Genomic DNA, 20,479 nt, shown 5'->3' on the forward strand with positions numbered 1-20,479 from the left:
CCGTGTAATTAACTTATACAAAATAGCCTTTTGGTTGCTATTGAGAAGTCAATATTGTATCAAAGAGGTTACATCTAGGGTCTGGCTTCACATGAGAGGTTTCCATAAAGCAGCTTATTATGGACCTTGTGGTGAGCTTTGATAGAAAGACTTGCATCTTTAGCAACCCTAATACGGTCTAATCTCTTCTCCTGAAAAGATCAGTTAAATAAAGTGATGGTTTCAAACACTCTGAAGTAGTTTTGGATGGTACAGAGCTTGGAGCTTGCACTGCAGATTACATAAGGTGAGATCATGGCTGGGCTCAGAACATGTGAAATGGAAACAACTGCAGTTAAAAAAGAATATTTTTCTGAGTGTCCCAAGGAGATTACACAGGCATCTGCCACCAAATCCAAACTGAAACTTGACCCTGCCCTCTCAAACCAGGGGGCCTGATTGAAACAGTGAGGCCCTGCCGAAGTCTGCTTGGAAGATTGTTCGGTCCTGTTGGCTGGACTGATGGAGAAAGTGAGTCCGAGAACTGTGACTCTGAGCAAAACCAGAGGGCTGCTCCTCGCAGCTTCCTGTAGCTCTGCCGGCAAATCCCAGATGGCAGCCTGGGATTGTGCGCTGTGCCCGTACGCTGCACAGATGGCTCGTGCACGCACAGCAACCGGAATCGGCCTTACTGCGCAGGTGAGGCTGCCTCGCCGGGCGGGCGCCTCTGCGTCTGTGCTGCGGCCACTTCTCCAAAATAGCTGGCTGAGCCTGAAAATGGGGCAGACTGCTTTCCCCCTCCCCGGCCCCTGGTTCCTTTCCCTACCCTCAGACAGGACAGACCGTAGTGGTAGGAAGGGAGAACGTGCTTGGAAAACGCAGGATTTGTGGTTGCCTTAGGTACTCACGGGGTGGGGGGTTGCCCATCCTTCCAGCTTTGTAATGGCACCCAGTATTGCCCGTTTTCTGTCTTGCTTGACTCGGGAGATCCAAGAAACACATTAGGGGTTTTAATGTGACAACTTGTGTATTTTTTTTTCCATAGTAGAAAACCCATGTGTTATTTTGACTTTATTAGGACATTGTTCATAAACCATTTGAATTTAGACGCTTAAGGCTGTTCCTTTGTTTTTGTGACAGAAATCCCCGCAGATATAACACTTCTGAAAATATCAGGGAGTCAGTGTCTTTTTTTTCTCGTGTCAAAGGTTAACTTAAAAATATTAATGCTGCAAAGATTCATTTAAGATATTAAAACTGTTCAGGCAAGAATACATGTACATATTGTAATTACTTCCTTTTTCTTACAATTAAAGTAATTGGATTATATTTAATGAGCTATTTACATTTAATAATTAAGAAAAGACTTATCTTTCCAGGATTCCCCAAGTGCAGCAGAAGGGTGGGGGCACTCGGTGCTGTGATATAATTATCTAGGCGTGAGCTGAAACCGAAAGAGCAGTTGAGCTGTACAGAAAACAGTTGGAACTGGTTTGTTCCTACTCTTTCGTTAATCAAAACAGTTTAGTGTGTGTTAAAGGAGGGGAGGCTGGGCTTAGTTGCAAATGAGAGAGTTTATCTGCTGAAAGGAAGGTTAAAATACGTTCAGGCTTCAGGAATAAGTCATTTAGAAAAAAAACCACACCCTCTTTTTCTGTATTAATTGCAGAGCACTGCCCTAGAATGAAAATATGCTGATGTATTGTGAGAGTTGTGCTTTGCACTGACTGTTTTGTTAAGAGCTAACAGGCATAAGCCTTTCCTCTTGCTGGAGGAGGCTGGTGTGAAGGAGAGGAAGAAAACATGCTATCCTCATTAGCAGTAATTCAGCTTGGGAATGAGCGATTCAGCGGTGTTTGCTTTAGCAGCCGTGCACCATTTGCAGAAGTTGGCCTGTAGTTCTGCGCAGGCATCCGCATAGCGCTGTCTGAGGCTTGGATACCAATAGCAGTTGAAAATGAAGCTGTTGGGAATAATGGTGCTTGTGTTGTCACCTGAATTGCCTGTTTTCCAGTCAGCACCTTTTCAAGTGAATTCAGTGCTGTTAGAATGTGCTAAGCTTAAAGACTTGGGAAATTAAATATTCTGATTTTATCCAGAGCTCGTTTTGCCTGGATTGGGACAGAAATGAGCCGTCTCCTTTGTCAGTGAATGCTTTCCATCCTTGCCCTCTGAGGACTCGCTGCGGGTGCCAGAGTGGCTGTCCCCTATAGCAGAGCTCTGTCTCTTGGGTTGCTGTGGCTGCTGAACCTGGTGGTTGTTACTGTTTAGGGGGCTCTTACCCCCCCGCCCGGGAACAGATGATTAAGACTGACTCATTTAGCGTAAATCGTTGAATAACCTTTGGACAGTGGTTCAGCCTCAGGCCAAGTGTAGCTGCAGATCTGCTGATGGACTCATACCTGTCCCTGTGACCAGGCCTCTCCCCACGTACTAGATAAATATTTGAGAACCTAAAGCGAGATTTCTGTATCTGAGTAGTCTAAAGCTACCTGTTGGTTGAGGCTTACGATTTTGTTCTGTATTGTCACTGACCTTGTATCATTGCCAAAATTATTCATAGGTTTAACAGAAGATGTTCTGCTCCCTTTACACCCCTGTTTCCTAGGAAGCAACAATGCCAGAGCTCTTCTAGTGCCGAGGGAGTCCTTCCTGTCTCTCTCCTGATGTATAGTCTTGTGGCAAAGACCTTGAAACCTTTCTGTTTTTGAGTTTTAATTCCTGTTTAATCAATACTTCTGTATTCTGAGAATCAAATCTCTGTGACGGCTCTCTCTAATTGAGCTAAACTGCCTTTCTCTTGTCACATCTCTTCTAGAGTTTTATTTAAATGCATTTGTTCTGCCTGTATCTTAAGAAATCAGGCATTGATAGGAACACCAGGTGACCCTCTTTGTTTAACTTGTTTTTCAGCTAAATGAATGAAAACATTAATTAGGCACTGGTTTGTTTTTAGAGGGGAAAAAGTCTAGGTCAGACTGCTGGCCCTGTATTTACACTCCAACAGAAGCGAGGAGATCTCCATGTTCCCCTTTAGTGACCACCCCCCTCCCCATCCTCCCACCCGCAGTTCGATTTCTGCCAGCAGCTTAGAGCTAGTCCCTCTCCGGGAGAGCAGGCTGGCATCTATTCCAGCAAGATCATCTTTGGTAAAGCTGATAACAAAAGTTTAAAAGGAAGAGCCAAATTTTCAGTCACACCTGTGCAATCCCCTTGAGGGCAGTAAATGATGATGGTAATGCGTGAGCCAGGGAAAAAAAAAATAAAAACAAAAAAATACAGCAAATGGCTTTTTGAGTCTCTTTTGCATTTTTTTAGAGACGGCAGACAAAAAAAACAAAAGAAGAGAAAAGAGTATTTTTTGCTCTGGGAACTGAGCAAGCTAGATGTTTGTTGGCTCAAGGACTCCGCAGTGCATTGTACAACGCTTCGTTTTTCTGTGAGATCAGGGTTGACATTTCCTAGTGTCAGAACATAGCTGTGGAAATGTGCAGTGCTGCTCTTACCCCATGCTATTGCTGAAACACTTCTTTCGCAACGCTGGCAGATTGTATCTCTGAAGTTCTCAAGCTGGTGATTGAGGTGGAATATTAATATGCAGAGGGTTTTATTGCGATCAGCTAACTCTGCTCTTGAAGGCCCTGTGCTTTCAACAGATCCTGCTTCAGGAGAGCTTTTGTGTGACAGTGGGTAAGAAGGCAGCCCGGGTTTTCCATTCTGTATGTCTGGTAAGCGACGGTGGGCAACATTTTCCCCTGCGCGTGGGGATTTACCCATGCAGCTCCCCTGCGGCTTAGGGGCAGAACAGACCTCTGTGAAAGGAAGTAGCCCTGCAGCTGCCCTTCACTGCTGACTCTTGCTCAGCTGCTGGCAGGCTGGGCTGTTAATGACAGATGAGCCTGTGACGCGTTTTTGGGAATGAATACTTGTTACAGCTGGCGGAATGGAAGAGTTTGTGGCATCACATGGCAGTTTGCTCTATAATTTCACTCCCTATTGCTCAGATGCAGCACTGATTGCTAGGTCTCTCTCTGAGTGTGTAACTGTAGCATTTCTGATTGCTGCATCCCACTTCTGTGGCTGCATTGTGAGCTTGGATATAGCCCTGAGCACTCAGCAGAGCCTTCTGCCGATTTTTTTTTTTTTTTTTTTCGGTTCTCTGCGTGTGTGTGGCTGCTGCTTCCCTTTCTGCTAGTCTTTTGGGGTTACATAAAAGCCAGTCTCTTTCTGGCCATTACAGCTACATGGGGGAGTAGTTACTGCTGAGAGAAGCTTGAAATTTGAAGCAGAGTTGTCACAGACATTAGAAAGAACAGTCAGTCTGCGTTGGCAAGCTACTGAGTTAAGTCTCATTTCATACTGATGGGAATTTCAGATCTGATTATCTCCTTCCTCCCTCATTCCCAAACCTGCTGGTGTGTCTAATCCCCCGATGGGTACTCCTAAAGGCTGCTCTCCAAGGCGCTTAGCTGAAGGCTAGATCTTCTTGACTATGTTGCTTGTTTGTGTCCAGCCAGAGGATTTTGTAACTGCTGGTGAGGGCAGGGAGATTGGTCACCATGATGTACTTGGAAATAAAGCCTAATTTCCCCCCACCGCGCCCCCCAAAATGTGCTCTGTCCTCCTTAGGTGCTTTGTGCTGCACCAGACATTATGACAGATGATATCACTGCTGGGGTCCAGATTTATTTGCAGATGGTCCCTGATCTAAGAGGTTGTGTGTCACATTGAGTGGGGAATTACCCAGGTGACTCCCACTAATGCTATGCTAGTTGGTCAAATATCAGTGAGAAGAACCTTGCCAGATCTCTCTGTCAAACTCTGCTGTTATTTACAGCTCTTTGTGTGCATCGCATGCACGCATCTCACCTTGTAGTCCTGCCTGCCTTCTCCTCTGCTGCATGGTGTTGACTGTGCTATCTGCCTGCCATACAAAAAAAAGGATGGTTCCTCTCTTGCTGTGTTACTGCTGTTCTCTGCTCTTCTCCCAAACTGCTTGTTAAGGAGTATTTGGTCTGAGTTGCTGTTTTCAGTTGACAGAACTTGTGTTGGAAAGCAAGTACTCAGTCCTAAAATGTCCCTGTATTGCTTCTGAATACTTGTAATCAAAGTCTGTCTCCTTTATTGTTCATAACAATTGTTCAATTTTACTGTGCCAGCCCTATTTATTAAAAATAGTCAATAAGACACAGCTTTGTTCAAGGGGTTTATAGACTGGCAGTTCTTGTTTGAAGCAAACCAATTGTGCTTGATTCCAGTCCAGAACTCGGATTCCTGTGCGATCTACTACAGCAGAGCTCGTGGAGAGAACAGTCAATGGCTCGCCAATCAGAAATCTTGGTAGCAGCAAGCTCCTCTTAAATTTAGTTTGTGCTCTTCTCAAAGTGGTGGGTTAGGAAAAGCAAAAACCACAAGCTGCATTTTGCTTTTACTAGCCTGCGTTCTACCGCATGTGTTCCTTAGCACCCCAAGAGTATTTCCAAAAATAATTGTCAAAGTCAGAATCCTCTTAAGAACTGGTGAGAAAGACATTCAAGGTGAGAACTTGTTGTGGAGGGAGCAGGGTGTCATATAGGTAGCCATGTAAAGAAAGGCTAGGCACGAATCCTGCTTTCCTGGGGAAATATGAGGAGTTTGAGACCACCGTGTGTGAAGTGAGCAAGCAAAGGAATTGATCTGAAGGACAATATGGAGCAAAAAAAGCCCCAGTGAATCCTGGAAATGAGATGCCAGTTGTGGTTGGAAGATCGCTAGGAATCTAGGAGCGGTGATCTAAGCTTCCAAGGCTTTTGTTGTGCTCAGCAAGCTTTTTCTGGAACGGCGCGGGGCTGTGGAACAGGCCGGCACTAAGCAATGCCTGCATAAGCATTTCAGGAGAGGGGGAAAGTATGAGGAATGTTGGCAATGCCCAGCTGGAGGTGGGGCAGCTTACAGCTGTGGGGAGGTAAGCGGAAAGGAGCTGTGGGGCGAAGCTGGCCTTCTCGAATAGTTTGGCTTTTAGTCACTGCCATCGTAATAGGGCTTGGAGCTTTGATTCAAGCCATGACTTGGAGACTTCAGAAGAAATACTTGCCGTGAGCAGGTAGGGAAGTTCTGATTCAAGTGAGAGAGAGAATCATTTGTTACCTTAAAAGCCCTTATTTCCCCCTTTTTAAGGTGTGAAGCATGACTCTTGGGAAGATGAGTATTTTGAATGTGAATTGGTGCAATGGTGTTTGCAGACTTGGCACCCAGGTGGTGTCGGAGCGTTTCCCCATGGCTCTCCCCACCCGTGGTGTTCTGCAACCAGCCGAGATCACTTAACTTCTTCACATAACGAGTGCTGTGTTCCAGTTTGCCTTTCCTTTTTCCTATATTCATTAGAAATCTGCTTCAGACCGTTTTGTTTCTCATTGGCAGTTTCCTTTGCTTTTAACGGACTTGATCTCCTCTCGGGTTACAGTGGGAATGGCGCAGGTGTTCTGTGCCCGTGCGCTGCCGTTTTTACAGCTTTTTATAAGCGCTGTATGCGCCCAAAATTCTAGTATACAAACAAATTTAATCTTCAGTGTTAATAAACAAGTAGAGATGCTTATCTTTGCCAAAAAGATAAGGTTTCTTGACCTTGCTATTCATTTAACTTTTGAATGGTAGGATTTAGTTGTAACGTGTGGTCTGTAATAGTTACATGACACTGACTAATGCCTGATGACCAGTCTGGCTCGTCAGGGTGGAAAATTGCAGCGCTGTCATGCCCTGACAACTGAAAGTAAAGTGGTTCTGTATGGCCCTTACTTAGTGGTAGCATGTTGTCAATCAGTTTCTTAATGACTCTTTTAAAGAATAAGAGCCAGAGCCTCCTGGAAAGCTTTTTTTAGGCCAGTCCCTTCCTAGTTTCATTTGCTGTTTCTCTGTCCCCTTCCCCACCTCCGAGTGTTTGTCTTGGGCTCTTTATAGCACTTTGCTTCCTCTTTCTCTCTGCGCTCTCATGCCTTGTCCCTTCTCCACATTTTATCCTCTCCCCCTCCTGACTGCCGCTTTCGAAATACACCACTTATTTTCCAGTCCAGACTATTAATCTTTGTCCCACCTACTCATGAGGCATGAAGGTTTTAAAGGAGCCCATTAGCTGTTATCTCTGTACCTACCCACCACAGACTGATGGGGAAGAGGGAGAGGTCTAACAGGGAAGTGTTTTCCTGTGGGGGGGGCATCGACTTCTTTCCACTCATGTCGACACTAGGCTCTGCTTGTAGGTCCCAGATTTCTTCTCTGTCTGGTTCCATCATAAAAATGTCCTTCCATTCAGGACAGAGGAAATCTTTCTTTAAAATGCTGCTCGTCCCAGAGACTGCCGGCAACTGCGAGAGCAGGAGGATTGTCCGTGGCCTGTCCTATCCTCCCTGCCTTGCCCGTTTCTTGTGCTCTGCTGGGTTAATCTCATCTTTCAGTCTCACTGCTGCTCGCCAGCTTGTGACTGGGGGCGAGGAGTAAGGACAGGGCAGCAGAGCTCTCCTGGTCGCCTCGGGAAGGAGCGGTGCCACTGTCCTCTCGGCAAGGCGGCCTGTCGTAACAGTCACGAGGGCGAAACTCTCGGTTCTGCAGTGGAGTGTGGCAGCCTGCGCGGGGAGGGTGGGGGTGGCTGGCAGGATGAGCAAGGCTATAAAGGGAGTGTTTTTCTTAGCCCTTATCTCTGCTGACTGTCTTGCACCAGTGCAAATCCTTGCTGTGGATGTGCTGTACCATTGTAAAAAGCGACTTTCACCACTGCTCTGTGCTTCTAGTTTCAGAACGTGCTTTAAGGCAAACGCTTGGGGGTGGGGAGGGGGTGCGGATGCAGACAACGCACTCTGAGCCGGTGTTTGTCGGGGGTATTTGGGGCACTATTGCGTTTTCTGCTCCTCGTTCTCCCCGTGCTTCCAAAGATCAGTGGTACCTGCTTCTGTCATCCTGATATGACCTGGCGTAACCGTTGACTTTGGGGGGTTTGTTTGTTTTTGTTTTTTCCCCCTGTCTTTGTGTGCCCCCTCGCATCTCTCTCCCCCTGCACACAGACTTATTTTTTTCCTCCTCTTTCTGTTTTTCTTCTGACCGTCCTGCACCTTGGAAGGTTTCCAGCTGGTCTTGGTGGATGGGCAGTCCACCAGTGGCTCTGCAGATCCCAGCCACATGTGCTCTCCTGGCTGAGCCCCGGGGACGTGCTGGAGAGAAGCTCGATGCAGGCAGCCTGCAAATGCTGCCTTGTTTATGAGAGCTGCTTGTTGGTGCAGACTGCAGTCTGGGGGGAGCCGGGAAAGTTTGTCTTGCGTAAAGCGCCAGAGCCAACAAAAGATTGAAGGAGTTCAGCTGTAACTGATGAAACGTGGGGTATTTAGAAGTGAGGGTCAGAGTCCTTCCTTAGTTCATCCTTTTCTTTAAATATCCCAGCAGTTACTGATGGCTGCTGCCGTGCTGGGGCACAGTGAAGTCCAGCATGGTCGTCAGTCCTCAGAGAATCTCCGCTTTTCTCTATTTGCATGCAGATCCTCTTGCTCCCCTCTTCGGTAAGGTTTACAGACTTTGGGGGCCCCTTTCCTTGCGCAGGGACAAACAGGCGAAATGCCTTGCTTCAAGGCGGTGTAAAATGGCAACCCGCATCTGCTTGTCTGGAAGATATCCTTGCGCGCAGTGCGCTGTGGCTCTTGAACTCCTCTGCCTTAATGGGTCAAATTTAGCAATTCAAAATCTGGCTTCTGAGGTAATTAGGAGGGATAATGCCCACTTCTTCCTCTTAACACCCTGATAGAAAAGCATCCAGGAAGGACTCCTGGACCTCAAAGATAAGCTGCCAGCTGCCACAGAGACTATCAAAGGGTGGCTCAAAGTCAAGAGCAAACAGCTGATTTTTTATGGTTCTTGGTTTTTTGCTGTTGGTGACAGGAAGCCATGTTCCCCAAGCTGTTAGCTTCCTGTTTTATTTTTACACCCAGCCTGAGCAGATCAGCATGCCTATCACATGGGAGCTGGCTGCTTCTCTTGGGTTGTTCCTTAGCTGACCTAGAAAAGTGATTCTTTCCCCTTCTAAATTAATCAAGAAGTTGGGATGTATTTGCTTTCACTTAGTTTTAAAGATTTCAGGCATGCATCACGCTCCTCGTCCTGAGCTCTGTTTACCCAAGTTTCCTTCTCTCGCTTGGAGGCGGACGAGCGGAGAGAGAACTATTTGTTGCTTCAGTGTTTCGGCATGTTAGCGAAGGAGATTTTTGTTAGTTCAAGGCATTGACTTGCACATGAAAGCTTTTTCCGTCTAAAGCAAAACTTCCCGACACTTGTGTTTTCTTGATTTTTTTTTTTTTTTCCCTTTAATAAGAAAGAACTGGAAGCTTGTTCCGACTGTTGTACAATCAGTCTTGATTTCTTTCTGAGCGCGCTCTAGTCCAGCATCCTGATTAGAGCTCCCACAACGTTAAAGTGCTGTAACGTGAAAACAATGGCGCAGTGTGAACCTCGGCCCCTGGGGATTTTCCAAGGGAAGAGGGGTGCAGCCTGCAGGATAAGGAACAGTCACCAGAAAGTTTCCTGGTCAGCTGCAAGCACTTCCTGTTGTTTCAGGAGAGCCCTTTCTGTCTGTGCTGCTAGGGAGGAGGGAGGCACTATGCTTTGGAAGAGGCTTTTTTTTTTTTCTTCTTCTGTTTTCATCCTCTTGGCTTAAGACAACCCTGTTAATTGCGAGTTAAAATATTTTGAAGAAGAGCTTGTAAGACTCTCATAAGTCACTGCGCCTGGCTGCGGAAGGAAGGAGACTGCTCGGAGGCGGCAAATGGGTAGGAAGGGAACAACGGCTGTGGTGATGCCAGCAGCACCTCGCTTGTGGGCTGCATGTGTAGTTTTCCATCTCTGCCTCCACACCTGAGCTGGTGGGTCTTTTCTGTTACTACAAGTAATAGAACAGCAGGATCTTTATTTCTGAAGAACCAGTTTTATAAGGGTGGGGAGGGGGAAAGAAGGCTTATAAATAAAGCCATTTGAGAGCAGGAAAAACGAACACCATGGCTCTGGTGTGCCTGGAATTTGCGGTTGAGTAATCCTTTCCTGTTTCTTTTTTGGGTTGTTTTTCATCTTTCAGAACAGTGCCTGAAGCAGGTCCACCATGCCGTTAGTAACGAGGAACATTGAGCCAAGGCACCTGTGCCGTCAGACGTTGCCTAGCGTTCGAAGCGAGCTGGAATGCATGACCAACATCACCCTGGCAAATGTCATTCGACAGCTGGGCAGCCTGAGTGAGTACCATGGCGAGCCTGCGCGTTGCCCTCAGGAGTCGCTAGTGCTCTTTATTTAGCTCCCTTTCTACTCTTGTGTTCCTATTTCTCCCCCATCTGCCTTCCCTGGGTAATGCTAAAATGTTTTCCTAAAGAAATCTGATGCTAATTTCATATCCCTGGTCCCACTGCCTTCCCGTCTAAAAGAAAATGGGGAGGGGGGTGTGTGTACGTGTGTGCGTGCGTGTGTGAAAGGCTGCAGCAAAACTGCAGATGGAAGGATGGAGCACAACTCGGGCTTGTAAAATGGGAGGCTCTCGGAGCAGCCAGTATCTTGTGTCGGAGAATGTGCCTGTAATTGCACGCGCTATTAAATGGAGCTCAACTGTGTTGAATCTACCGTGTGGCAGTAGTCTTATTTTTAATGAAAGGTAATTAAAGCACACTTGCAGAAGCCAGCCTGTTTGCCCATGCTGTTTGTTGCCTCATAAGACCCAAAGTCCCCTGTTCGAGCAAAGTATCGCCTCTGGGGCGTTGGGGGTTTTGGACTGCTCCTTCAAACAGCAGCACAAACTGTAGCCGTGCCTGGCTCAGCTCTCCAGGGGGCTGACCAGTAGCCTTATAAGGGCCAGAGGGAAAATGGGGGCCTACGTGCCAAAAGAAAAATAAAGAGTTAATTGTGGTCTCTCAGGAATGACTCCTCGCTCTGTTGAAATGCTCTGGATTCTGATTAGCCACCTTTGCCCTTGAAGCAAGACTAGCAAATACTTCAATAATCAGATTAATGCATGGTTTAGCTTCTCCCTGGTGTCTGCGAGCCTTCTGCTTGCTCTGCAAAGTAGGCCCCTCATCTTCTGGTGTAGTATGCATGTGGCTGAGAAAGCTTGGGTACAGTCTCTTCCCATGGGTTTACTGCCAGTAGGTATCGCGTTTTGTTCAGTTGTAGAAATGTCACTGCACAGGCAAGACCAGTCTCTGCTTGCATTCAACTGACCCTTGTTGCTAATTTGTTGGATTTTGTATCTAAGATGGTTGTGGAGTGCAGGTAAAATCCATCTTGTGCATGTAAGATGAGGAGGAGGAAGGCAGTAAAGCTGTGCAGGTCTCTGCTGCAGAGAAAGCTAATCCCAGTCCAAAGGCATGCGGTGGGTTAGTGCGACAGGGCCCCGGTGCGATCCCTCAGGTTTAGACCTTCTTTGTGCAGCTCAGATATTCAAAGCTGCTCTGCTTCTACCTTGTCAGAGAGCGAAGCGCTGGAAGCCAAATTGCAGCCTGGTTCCTTTATCGGGAAGGTACCGTGGGAGCCTCGCTCTGGGATGCGGGGAGGTGCGTGCTGCTGGACCAATCGCAGATACCTCTAGGAGAGCGCTGGAGGGGGAAACCTGGGAGAGCTGGTTCTTCCTGACACTTGCGAGCATCCCTGTGTAAGAGGGGAGCGTGGCGGGTGGGGAGGAAATGCTGAGCGTTGTCTCTTATCCACTTCCCTTGGGTCAGCAGTATTTTAAATGAAACAATATTTAGGCTAACTATTACAGAACACTTGCCCCCAAATGACCAAACTCTTGTCTCCCCCCCACACACATCTTATCGCTGCTACTTTGGAAAAGAAATCCGCTCCTTCCTCACACGTTGAATATTACAGGAATGTAAAGCAGGTTCAGTAGGCTGTGACAGCCCTGTCAAGTGAATAATCAGCCATGCCTAGTGCACCACAGTCTCTTTACAAAGACGCAAACATAAATCTTGTCAAACTTTCATATTCCAGTGAGTTTACCCTTCGTTACTATCACAGCTGGTAGCACTTTGTATAAGTCGACTGTGCATTTGTGTGTGATTTTATAGAATCCACAAGCTAAAGATGGAAAGACCTATTAAAACATGCCGTCTGTCTTCCTGCCAGTGCATGACAAAGATAATTTTGATTGTAAGCTGCACTTTTGCAGTCAAAGTAACTAAACCAGAAAACTAATCTCTGGCTTACCCCCTCTAAAAGTGTGCATGAAACACAGAACAGTATTTGAGATGCTGGATGATAACCCAGTCCTGGTGCACTTGCACAGGTAAGGGAATACGGACAGTCCCTTCCTCTCCCTCCAGTGTCAAGACCAGTACATGCAATGCTGTTTAGGTGTTACTTTGTGCTTGAAATGTACCACTCAGCACTGTAAACCAAAGACTTTGTTCTTTCCCTAGTGCTTGTAGCAATTCCTTGTGAAATTCAAAAATGGTTTTCAGTTCTCATTAAAACGAAAACCAAATTACAGCTTTTCCTTTTTGAGCTGTTGCTGGGAGGTGTCAAATTATCCTGTAGGTAAGCCTTTGCTCCCCTTGATAAAATAGGGCAGCTGGTCTTGTGCTGCTGTTGAACAGAGCGCCCTTCATGAAACTCGGTTTCAGCAAGAGCTCCCTGGTCCCTAGGTCTGTGGAAATAAAACCCTTCTCATGAGTTTGGGGGAAGCTGGTAGAACTTGTTAGTGGAGCAGATGTGGAGATTTTGTGTTGTCTAGGGGCGTGGAAGAAAGAGAGGTCAGCTGAAGTCAACTTCCAGCATTTGCATTCCACAAACGCTTCAAGCTGGCACTGCCACCAAAAGGGGTGGAGGAGGTTGATTTTTAACCTGGCTTGTTCCCCAGTGCTTGGCAGTGAAAGGAACACGGCATGGGAGTGGGAGCAAGTAGCTGATATGGGGAGGGGAAGGGACAACGTTTTCTGGCATTGGTATCGATTTAGACTAGTTGGAAGTATTTGCACAGCTGTGGCATAGGGCCCTCAGATTGCCTTGCAGACGGGACACTTGCCTTTCTGATGTGACTTATTGCAGATCACCAGATTTTCCAAATTTGCTGTTTAAGTCGGGCTTCCAACTGGTTATCCTTTCCTGAAGGTTGGAGAGGATCTTTGGGAGTAACAGCGAACAGATTCGAGAACAAACTGCTGACCATACGATGATGCAGTTCAAAACCAGACTGCTTACTGAGAGCAGCCTTGTTTTCAACAGCTGTGGCTGAAAATGGTTCCCATCAGTAGGGACTCCATGGGAGCACCTTCGCTGTCAGCGCCGAGGCTGGTTTTGATTAGTGTAGTTCTCAGCGTGGTTAGGGCCCCGCTATGTTAGGCGATGCACAAGGGCAGAACAAAAAGACAGTACTCAGTGTAAGTTCTTGTTCCTTCTTCCATTTCTCCCATCTTTGTCTACCTGGGGCCACCTCTTGTTGTATGTGTAGATTTTAAACTCTTAAGGACAGAGGGCATCTTTTTCTTATGTTTGTAAGAGGTGCCGCGAGCTCCTGATCCAAGCCTCCAGGCACTCTCGCAGTCCAAACGATGGATGATGTTTGTCATGGCAGCCCACTGGGCAATCCAAGCTGTTACAGAGAGAATATCCCTGTTTGAGAAGTTCCCGTTTGGTTTTGATTTAGAATAAACCTGAATGCATCAATTTTTCAGATGCTGCCACCTGAAGGAACAAAAGGGTCAGTGCTTTCGTGTGTGGTTATAACTCAGGCTTTAGGATCAAGGACTGGGTCTGCTCTATAGTTCCAGAGTACTTTGAGCTTGTAAATATGTGCCAGTTACCCTGGAGGCAGGCCTGCTGGAGAGTGGGAGCTTTTGAGATTCTCCAGAGCAATAAAAATCTAACTGTATTTGCTTGTCTAATAAACAGAACAGCAGAGAACCCTAAAGGACCTGCAGACCAATCCAGACTCAAAGCACTATAACATTGTCAGCCCTTTTTTGTGACTTTAATGATGACTTCAGAAGTATGTCTCAGTTGTTTCTTTATAGCTTAAAGATGCCTTAGAAAGCTCAGGTTTTGGTGGAAGAGAGCATTGCCTTACTGGGTGTTAATCTCAACCCTGGCAAACACGAAAACAAGCATGGTTCTTTTCATGGCTGGCTGATGCAATATGAAGCAGCAATGGCAGGTTAATTTTGGTGGGGATGGTTTCAGGAAAACAAGCCAAGGGATTGAATATTGTCTGATGTGGCTCACGAGAGTAATGCAGACACTTTAATATTCCAGGTAAATTTGCAGAAGACATATTTGGAGAGTTGTTTACTCAAGCCAACACCTTTGCCTCTCGGGTGAGCATTTTAGTCGAGAGAGTTGACCGCTTGCAAGTCAAAGTCACTCAGCTGGATCCCAAAGAGGAAGAAGGTAATGGAGTGGAGCACAGTCCTTGCAGACCAAGCATGCTAAAGATTCTCATCGAGGCAGTGTGGTCCATGGCCTTGAAATGAGCCTGACACTCTGATGGTGTTGGAATGTTTCCTCTTGGACTAAGAGGGACTTTTTCCTGAAAAAGCACTGTGCTGCTTATGTGTATAGCCTTTCTGGGCAAGACTGGAGTTGCTTGCTAGCAAGTCTCATGTGGAAACTGGCTCTTCGACAGTCTGAGTAGCAGCGCACTTTGTGTCTTGGTTGCAGGGGTTTGAAACCGCATCAGCAACTCTCGAGGGAGCTGTGTCTATGCAGCAGCAGATCTTGGCACGGCAAGATCTGAGTCTTGCTGGGTTTCCCGAGAGATCTGTGGGAAAAGGAACCTGACCTTAAGAAGTGCTAGGCATGCCAAGAACTCCAACTGAAATCAGATGTTTGCTACTTGATCTTCAGTGTCGTTGGCCTGGGTCAAGCTGTTCTTCACTTGCTCTCTCCTCTTTCTTACAGTCTCCCTGCAAGGCATTAACACCAGGAAGGCCTTCAAAAGCTCCACTACTCAGGACCAGAAGCTGTTTGACAGAGACTCTCTCCCAGTGCCTGTTCTTGAAACCTATGGGACCTGCAATACTCCTCCACCTCTCAACATCCTCTCCCCTTACAGGTAACACTACAGCATCTCCTTAGCCCCTTGTTCCCTTGTGAAGGAGTATCTCTTCCTCCCAGGCAGCTGAGAAGGTCATTACCCATCCATGAAGCAGTGTCTTGGACTGTTTTATTGAAATAGCAGTTTCCAATGGGAAATTGCATTCCTAAAGTGAGATCCACCAGGAAATCTCCATCCTCTGGATTACGTGAAATGTTGCTTTGGGGGCAGTACGAATGAGCGTAGCTAGAAAATTACATGTTTGGTTACCTGCTGTGGCTTTTGTGACTGCCTTGGGGCAAGGCTTGGCTGGCACTGCATAAACATGCTAGGTGTTGTGCAGATGATGCGTTTTTCTTGTGCTTCTCTGTAGCCCTGTGGCTCCTTTCCAGAAAGCCACAGTGCCGACTGCAGAGCATACATCTGCATGTGGCTCTCACCCAGGTGGGTGCAGCAGACTCCTGTAGATCTGGAGGTGCTTTCTATGGCCTTCTGTGCCTGGTCTGAGACATCTGATGTGACCTACACTGTGGCTGTCTAACCAGTTCTCCTTAGCAGTCCCACTGTGCCATTTCATCTTGTAGATAGGAAGTAAAGGGGGTCAGAATACAGAGATTTCTTTAGCCCACATCCATAAATATCTTTTGAACAGGTAAAAAGTAATTACAGATAGCTGGAGGCAGCTGTCTTCTGCCAGACGCGGCTGCACTGCAAAGTAGGAGTGTGTGTTTGTACTCGTGAGTTTCAAGGACGCTGCTGGTCTGATTTAGGGTTCCTAGGCTGGAGAAGGTTTTTTCACACCAAAAAAATAATAAAAACAAGTGGGAGCTGGAGTGAGAGACCTGCTGCTCTCTTGATGATTGTTCAGAGCAGTTGAGTTCTTCAGGTGCTGAAATCCAGAGTAATGGAGAGTGTGTGCGGGGGCGAAAGCAATGGGAAGAGGGAGAGCTGGGACAAGTGGATGGCTCTTGTGAGGCTGATGGTCTACTGCCTGTTTTGAAATGGAGGACACAGGCAAGAGCAGAATGTTTGACCTTCTCATTTCAGACCATTAAACTGTCATCTGGGATTGTGCCTTATGTTTTCTCTGGGCTTCAAACAAATGAATGACTTGGTCCTTGTTTGTGTGTGTATTCCCCCCCCCCGTGTTCTAGGGATGATGGCAAAGAAGCACTTAAATTCTACACGGATCCTTCATATTTCTTTGACCTTTGGAAGGAGAAAATGCTTCAGGACACCAAGGATATTATGAAAGAAAAGCGGAAACATAGGGTGAGGATATGGGAAACCTCTGCCAGCAGAGGCATGCTAGGGGAGAAAAGGAGGTGGGAAGTGTTAACAAATCTTAGGAACTCAAAAGTTACTATTCAAAAGCTAGACTTTAATCTCTTAAACTCTTTAGGGATCAGTTCAGTGTCTTTTGGGGTTTTTTTGTTTTTTTGTTTTTTTCTCTTTACTCCCCTCCCTCACTAATTTAAAAGGGGGGAAAAAAAAGAAACCCTAAAGATCTGTTCTTCTGAATGTCCCCTTCTTGGTATGGTTGTAGTGCCTTAATTTGTAGTCTTCAAATGTAGCACTGGTGCAGTCAGCAGGTGAGAAAGTTGTATCAGAGTCTTTTCTGCACTTCTGACATTGCACAGGGCTCTGTTCAGTGTTGAAGCAGTGCGACTACCCCTGCCCCAGTGCCTCAGTATGTCGAGTCCTGTAATAAATCCTATTGCGAAAGAGTAAAGAAAGGAGAATGTCCCTTCAGGAGTGCAAAAACAGGTCCTAATGCTAAAATAGAGCCAAGGAGGACTCTTGACAAAACCATCTAAGCTGAAAACAGCAAGTAGAGTTCCTGATTTGGTTGCCTGGGGATTTGGAGCCATGTTCACCAATGTTGAAAATTGCATCATAAAAGAATCGGTTTGAACATATATTACTTAGCTTTCAAGCAACTGAAGTATTAAATATCAAAGCAGATAATGATTTTTTTCCAATCAAAACAACAAAAGAGATCTAGGACATGTCTAAATACAAAAACAAAGCTAGCTAAAGCCTAATTTTTTGTGGGCAGGTGTCCATGTTGCACACCTGAAGCAAAGCACTTAACATGAGCCAGGTGCTAGTAGGATTTGGCAGTCTTGACACAGAGGTGAAAAACTGAATTGATGAGGGAAGTTGACCTTCTGCTCTGCCCTCAAGGTGATCATGCCAGAGTGCAATGATGGCATGATGTCTGGGCTGCACAGGGGAAATCTGACACTGGGGTTTTTTTTGGTGCTATCTGTGCTTTGTATGGGTGTGTCTTTGGAGCTGTCAGCAACCAGGAAAGTGGATTAAAAAATCCCAGCCCTCTTTGAGAATATATCTTCTCCAAACTGCTACAGGTCTGTCCTATCCCCTTTCCACTCCCTGGGAGTTTAAAGCATGGCTTTTGTTTGATTCTTCCTCCCTTTCCTTACCTCCCATAGAAAGAGAAAAAGGAGAATCCAAACAGAGGAAACGTGAACCCACGGAAAATCAAAACTCGGAAAGAAGAGTGGGAGAAGCTGAAAATGGGGCAAGAATTTGTTGAGTCAAAGGACAAACACGGTCCTGCTGGGTAAGCAAGCCTGGGGCTCTCTGTTCCCCCCTCCAGCAAGAGGGAGCGGGTGGGCGTTGTTGATTGTAATGCAGTTCACCCTGCTCTGCAGCTTCTCCAGATCTGCTGCACCGTGTGGATCGATATTGCCACTAATCAGATTCTCCAAAGTAAATCCGTCTGGTGATTTAAAATTTGCTAAATAAATCAGGGAGCTATGCAGTTTAAACAAGGTGGCAGGAACAGCTTCAGCAGCAAGTCTGCTCTCAGCTGCCTGTCTTGTGGGCACAGAAGTGTTGAGAGCTTTGGCTCTCCACCCCGTCACAGTGCCCTTCTCATCACACCTAGCCTCTGGGCCTTACGCTGAGGAGCAGGGTGGCGTTTCAGTGGTATTGTGTGATTGCTTTGTTACATTTCGCAAACGGCTCTTCACACCCCAAAGTTGAAGCGGGGGCAGTCTCCATCCAAGTATTTCAAGCTACAGATCTCTCTTTAGCGCTTCTGGCTTGGGAATTCATTTAACTTTTGACACTAGCTGGGCTGGAAGCACACTGAATTCCCCACAATGCACTTCTTGCTTGCTCTCTCCTTGCAGCTTCCTTTCATATAAGAAAAAAAATCTCTCTTTAAATCACACTCCCCAGCTAAAAATAAAACTTGCTTTTAGTTTAATAGGAGAATGGGTTTGGTTTCTAGCAGAGGAATCAAGCCGCCCAACAGCACCATTTTCTTGCTTCTCTGTTTTCTGGTGTAAATGTGTCCATGCATTTGAATTCATTTGAGGTCTAGAGCCTCCAAGACTTTCTCTTTTTCTTTTTCCCTTCTCTGTGGAGTGAACTCACTGAAACTTGAATGTGAGTGTGGTCTCTTTCTTCAGTACTGCTTCTGCTTTGGATACTTATTTTTAATGGCATTACTGTTTCTTGGGTGCCTTTTGATATTCTATTTTCAACCTTATTATTTGGTATCTTTTAGCTCCTCTTCTTTTTTGCCACTGATGATACTTGGTGTAACTAGTAACCCCTTGAGTCCGCGCTGGCCCAAACGCACTCTTGCAAGCATTTCTCTACAACCAAATGTTAATGGATTTTTTTGTTTGTTCACTAAAGCATATACTCGTGCTATTCTGAAAATCAGGGTGTGGTAGCAATGAAAAACCATAAGAGCATTTGGACAGTTTATAACCAAAGAATTATGCAAAAGTTAACTGCTTAAAACTGTGCATGATCCTTCATATAGGATGCTTTGGGAAACAGAGATATTTTGTAAAATGTTGCTTTAACATTGTTGTTGTTTTGTGTGTCCTGTTGTTGTGGCTAAGGTGCCACCTTAGAGCAGGTTCCACTGTGCTGGAAAAAGTCATTCCTACCAGGAAAAACTCATTTCTAAATCTTGCAGGTTGATCCTTTCACTTGGTTAATATCGCTGCTGTTTGTGGTCAAATAGTTGCTTGGTTGTATTTTTTGTAGCCCTTCCAGGAGGCAAAGCTCTTGTGAGTGAGGGGAAAATGAGCTTGCGATGTTACCTTGGACTTTTTATTTAAAGTGCTTGTGGTTTTCTTTCAGATACCCCTCTAACACGGTATATCAGAACGGCAGCATCGGCTCAAACGAAAGCATGGACGTGAACTGCTACCCGCCACCGCCGCAGACTGACTCTATTGTGCCACCACCTCCTTCATTCCCAGATGACAGCCTGCCTCCACCCCCGGTGGAATTTAGGTAAGCCTACGGGATCCCTTCTGTCACCAGGGAGTAGTAGGTGGTGTAAAAGGATGACAGGAGACAGGCTGAGAGAGTTCAGTATAACTTCCTAACGGGTGTTGTATAGGAACCAGAATGCTTCTGTCTGGAGGGGAAGTGCAGCTGCAGGCAGGGATGGAGTCACAGACAGAACAGCTCTCCATAAATCCCAACCACTCTTGTTCCCTTGTAGGAGGGAAGAATGGGCTTGGGCAAGACCTGGAGCAGACTTGCTTTGCTTTCTAATGGAGCAGAGTCCTGTTTAATGGTCTGGCTCCATTGCATGAGTTTGACTAGTCCCTCTTTTCCAATACAGTAGTTTTAGAGTGTGTAGACTTGTGTTCCTGGTAGAGCTCTGCAAAGAACAGCTTTTTTTGCTTGTTTCTTTCGTGGTTGCCATTTGCCCTGTGATTTCAGCAAATGTGGATGCTGAAGATGTAGTTAAATTTAAAGGACTTGAGCATACAACTGACTTTTCAGAGACTTCAGTGTGAGTTTGGAGCAGCTGCTCCATATAGGATGAAATGGTGACTTCTAGCCAACTTTAGAGATAGGGATTGTGGTCCAGCACTGGCTCAAAACACAAAGGTCAAAACAAGAGAGTAGCTTTATTTTTTTCCTAAGGAGAGGAAAGAGGAGGGGAAAAAAAAAGGGAGAAAAAAAAAAGACAGTAAAACAGAATAAAGAGGAACAAGAGGAAGCATGTCTGATAGACAGGTCTGCGTTAGCTTGTCTCCATCTCATCCAAAGGCAGCAATGCTGTAGAAAAGGCTTTTCTGATGTGTCAAAGAGACCGAGCTCTCCATTTTGCAGTGTGCTCCTCTAGGGCAGAGCAGAGATGAGCTTTCAGATGAGGCTTACGCTGCCTTCTGCAGTTGCTTAGATCTCTGCCTAGCCACAGAGATCTCCCGTCTCTGGTTTTGTTTTGGTGGTTTGTTTTTAAAGAAACCTGGGATCTAGATTTGATCTCCAATAGTCTGTCTTGGATCAGCACTATGCGCTGTTAAAATTTGTGACATTTTTGTGGCAAGTGTACCTTACTTTGCTGTTTTACAGTGCAAGGAGATGTCAATTTAGGGCTTCCTTTACATGTCCGTAGGATATAACAGTATCTTCTGGGCAGTAGTGTTTTCTGCTATGAAACAGCTCCTATAAATGGGAGATTCAGTC

General features: G+C 46.0%; 1 protein-coding gene across 4 annotated transcripts in view; it reads left to right on the forward strand.

Annotated features, from left to right (window-relative positions):
- Positions 1 to 20,479, forward strand: part of WASF2 (WASP family member 2) — a 39,560-nt gene that overhangs the window by 12,749 nt on the left and 6,332 nt on the right. For 2 of the 4 annotated variants that reach the window (XM_067311413.1, XM_067311412.1), the window contains exons 3-8: positions 10,064 to 10,217; positions 14,221 to 14,355; positions 14,866 to 15,019; positions 16,156 to 16,273; positions 17,458 to 17,588; positions 19,133 to 19,288. In XM_067311413.1, coding sequence (XP_067167514.1) covers positions 10,088 to 10,217; positions 14,221 to 14,355; positions 14,866 to 15,019; positions 16,156 to 16,273; positions 17,458 to 17,588; positions 19,133 to 19,288 — 824 coding nt within the window. In that variant the 5' untranslated portion in view covers positions 10,064 to 10,087. Of the gene's footprint in view, positions 1 to 9,760; positions 9,855 to 10,063; positions 10,218 to 14,220; positions 14,356 to 14,865; positions 15,020 to 16,155; positions 16,274 to 17,457; positions 17,589 to 19,132; positions 19,289 to 20,479 lie in introns of those variants that run through there. The other 2 variants (XM_067311414.1, XM_067311415.1) reach the window with 2 other exon arrangements.

Source organism: Apteryx mantelli, chromosome 27, assembly GCF_036417845.1.
Source record: "Apteryx mantelli isolate bAptMan1 chromosome 27, bAptMan1.hap1, whole genome shotgun sequence".
Lineage (NCBI taxonomy): Eukaryota > Metazoa > Chordata > Aves > Apterygiformes > Apterygidae > Apteryx > Apteryx mantelli.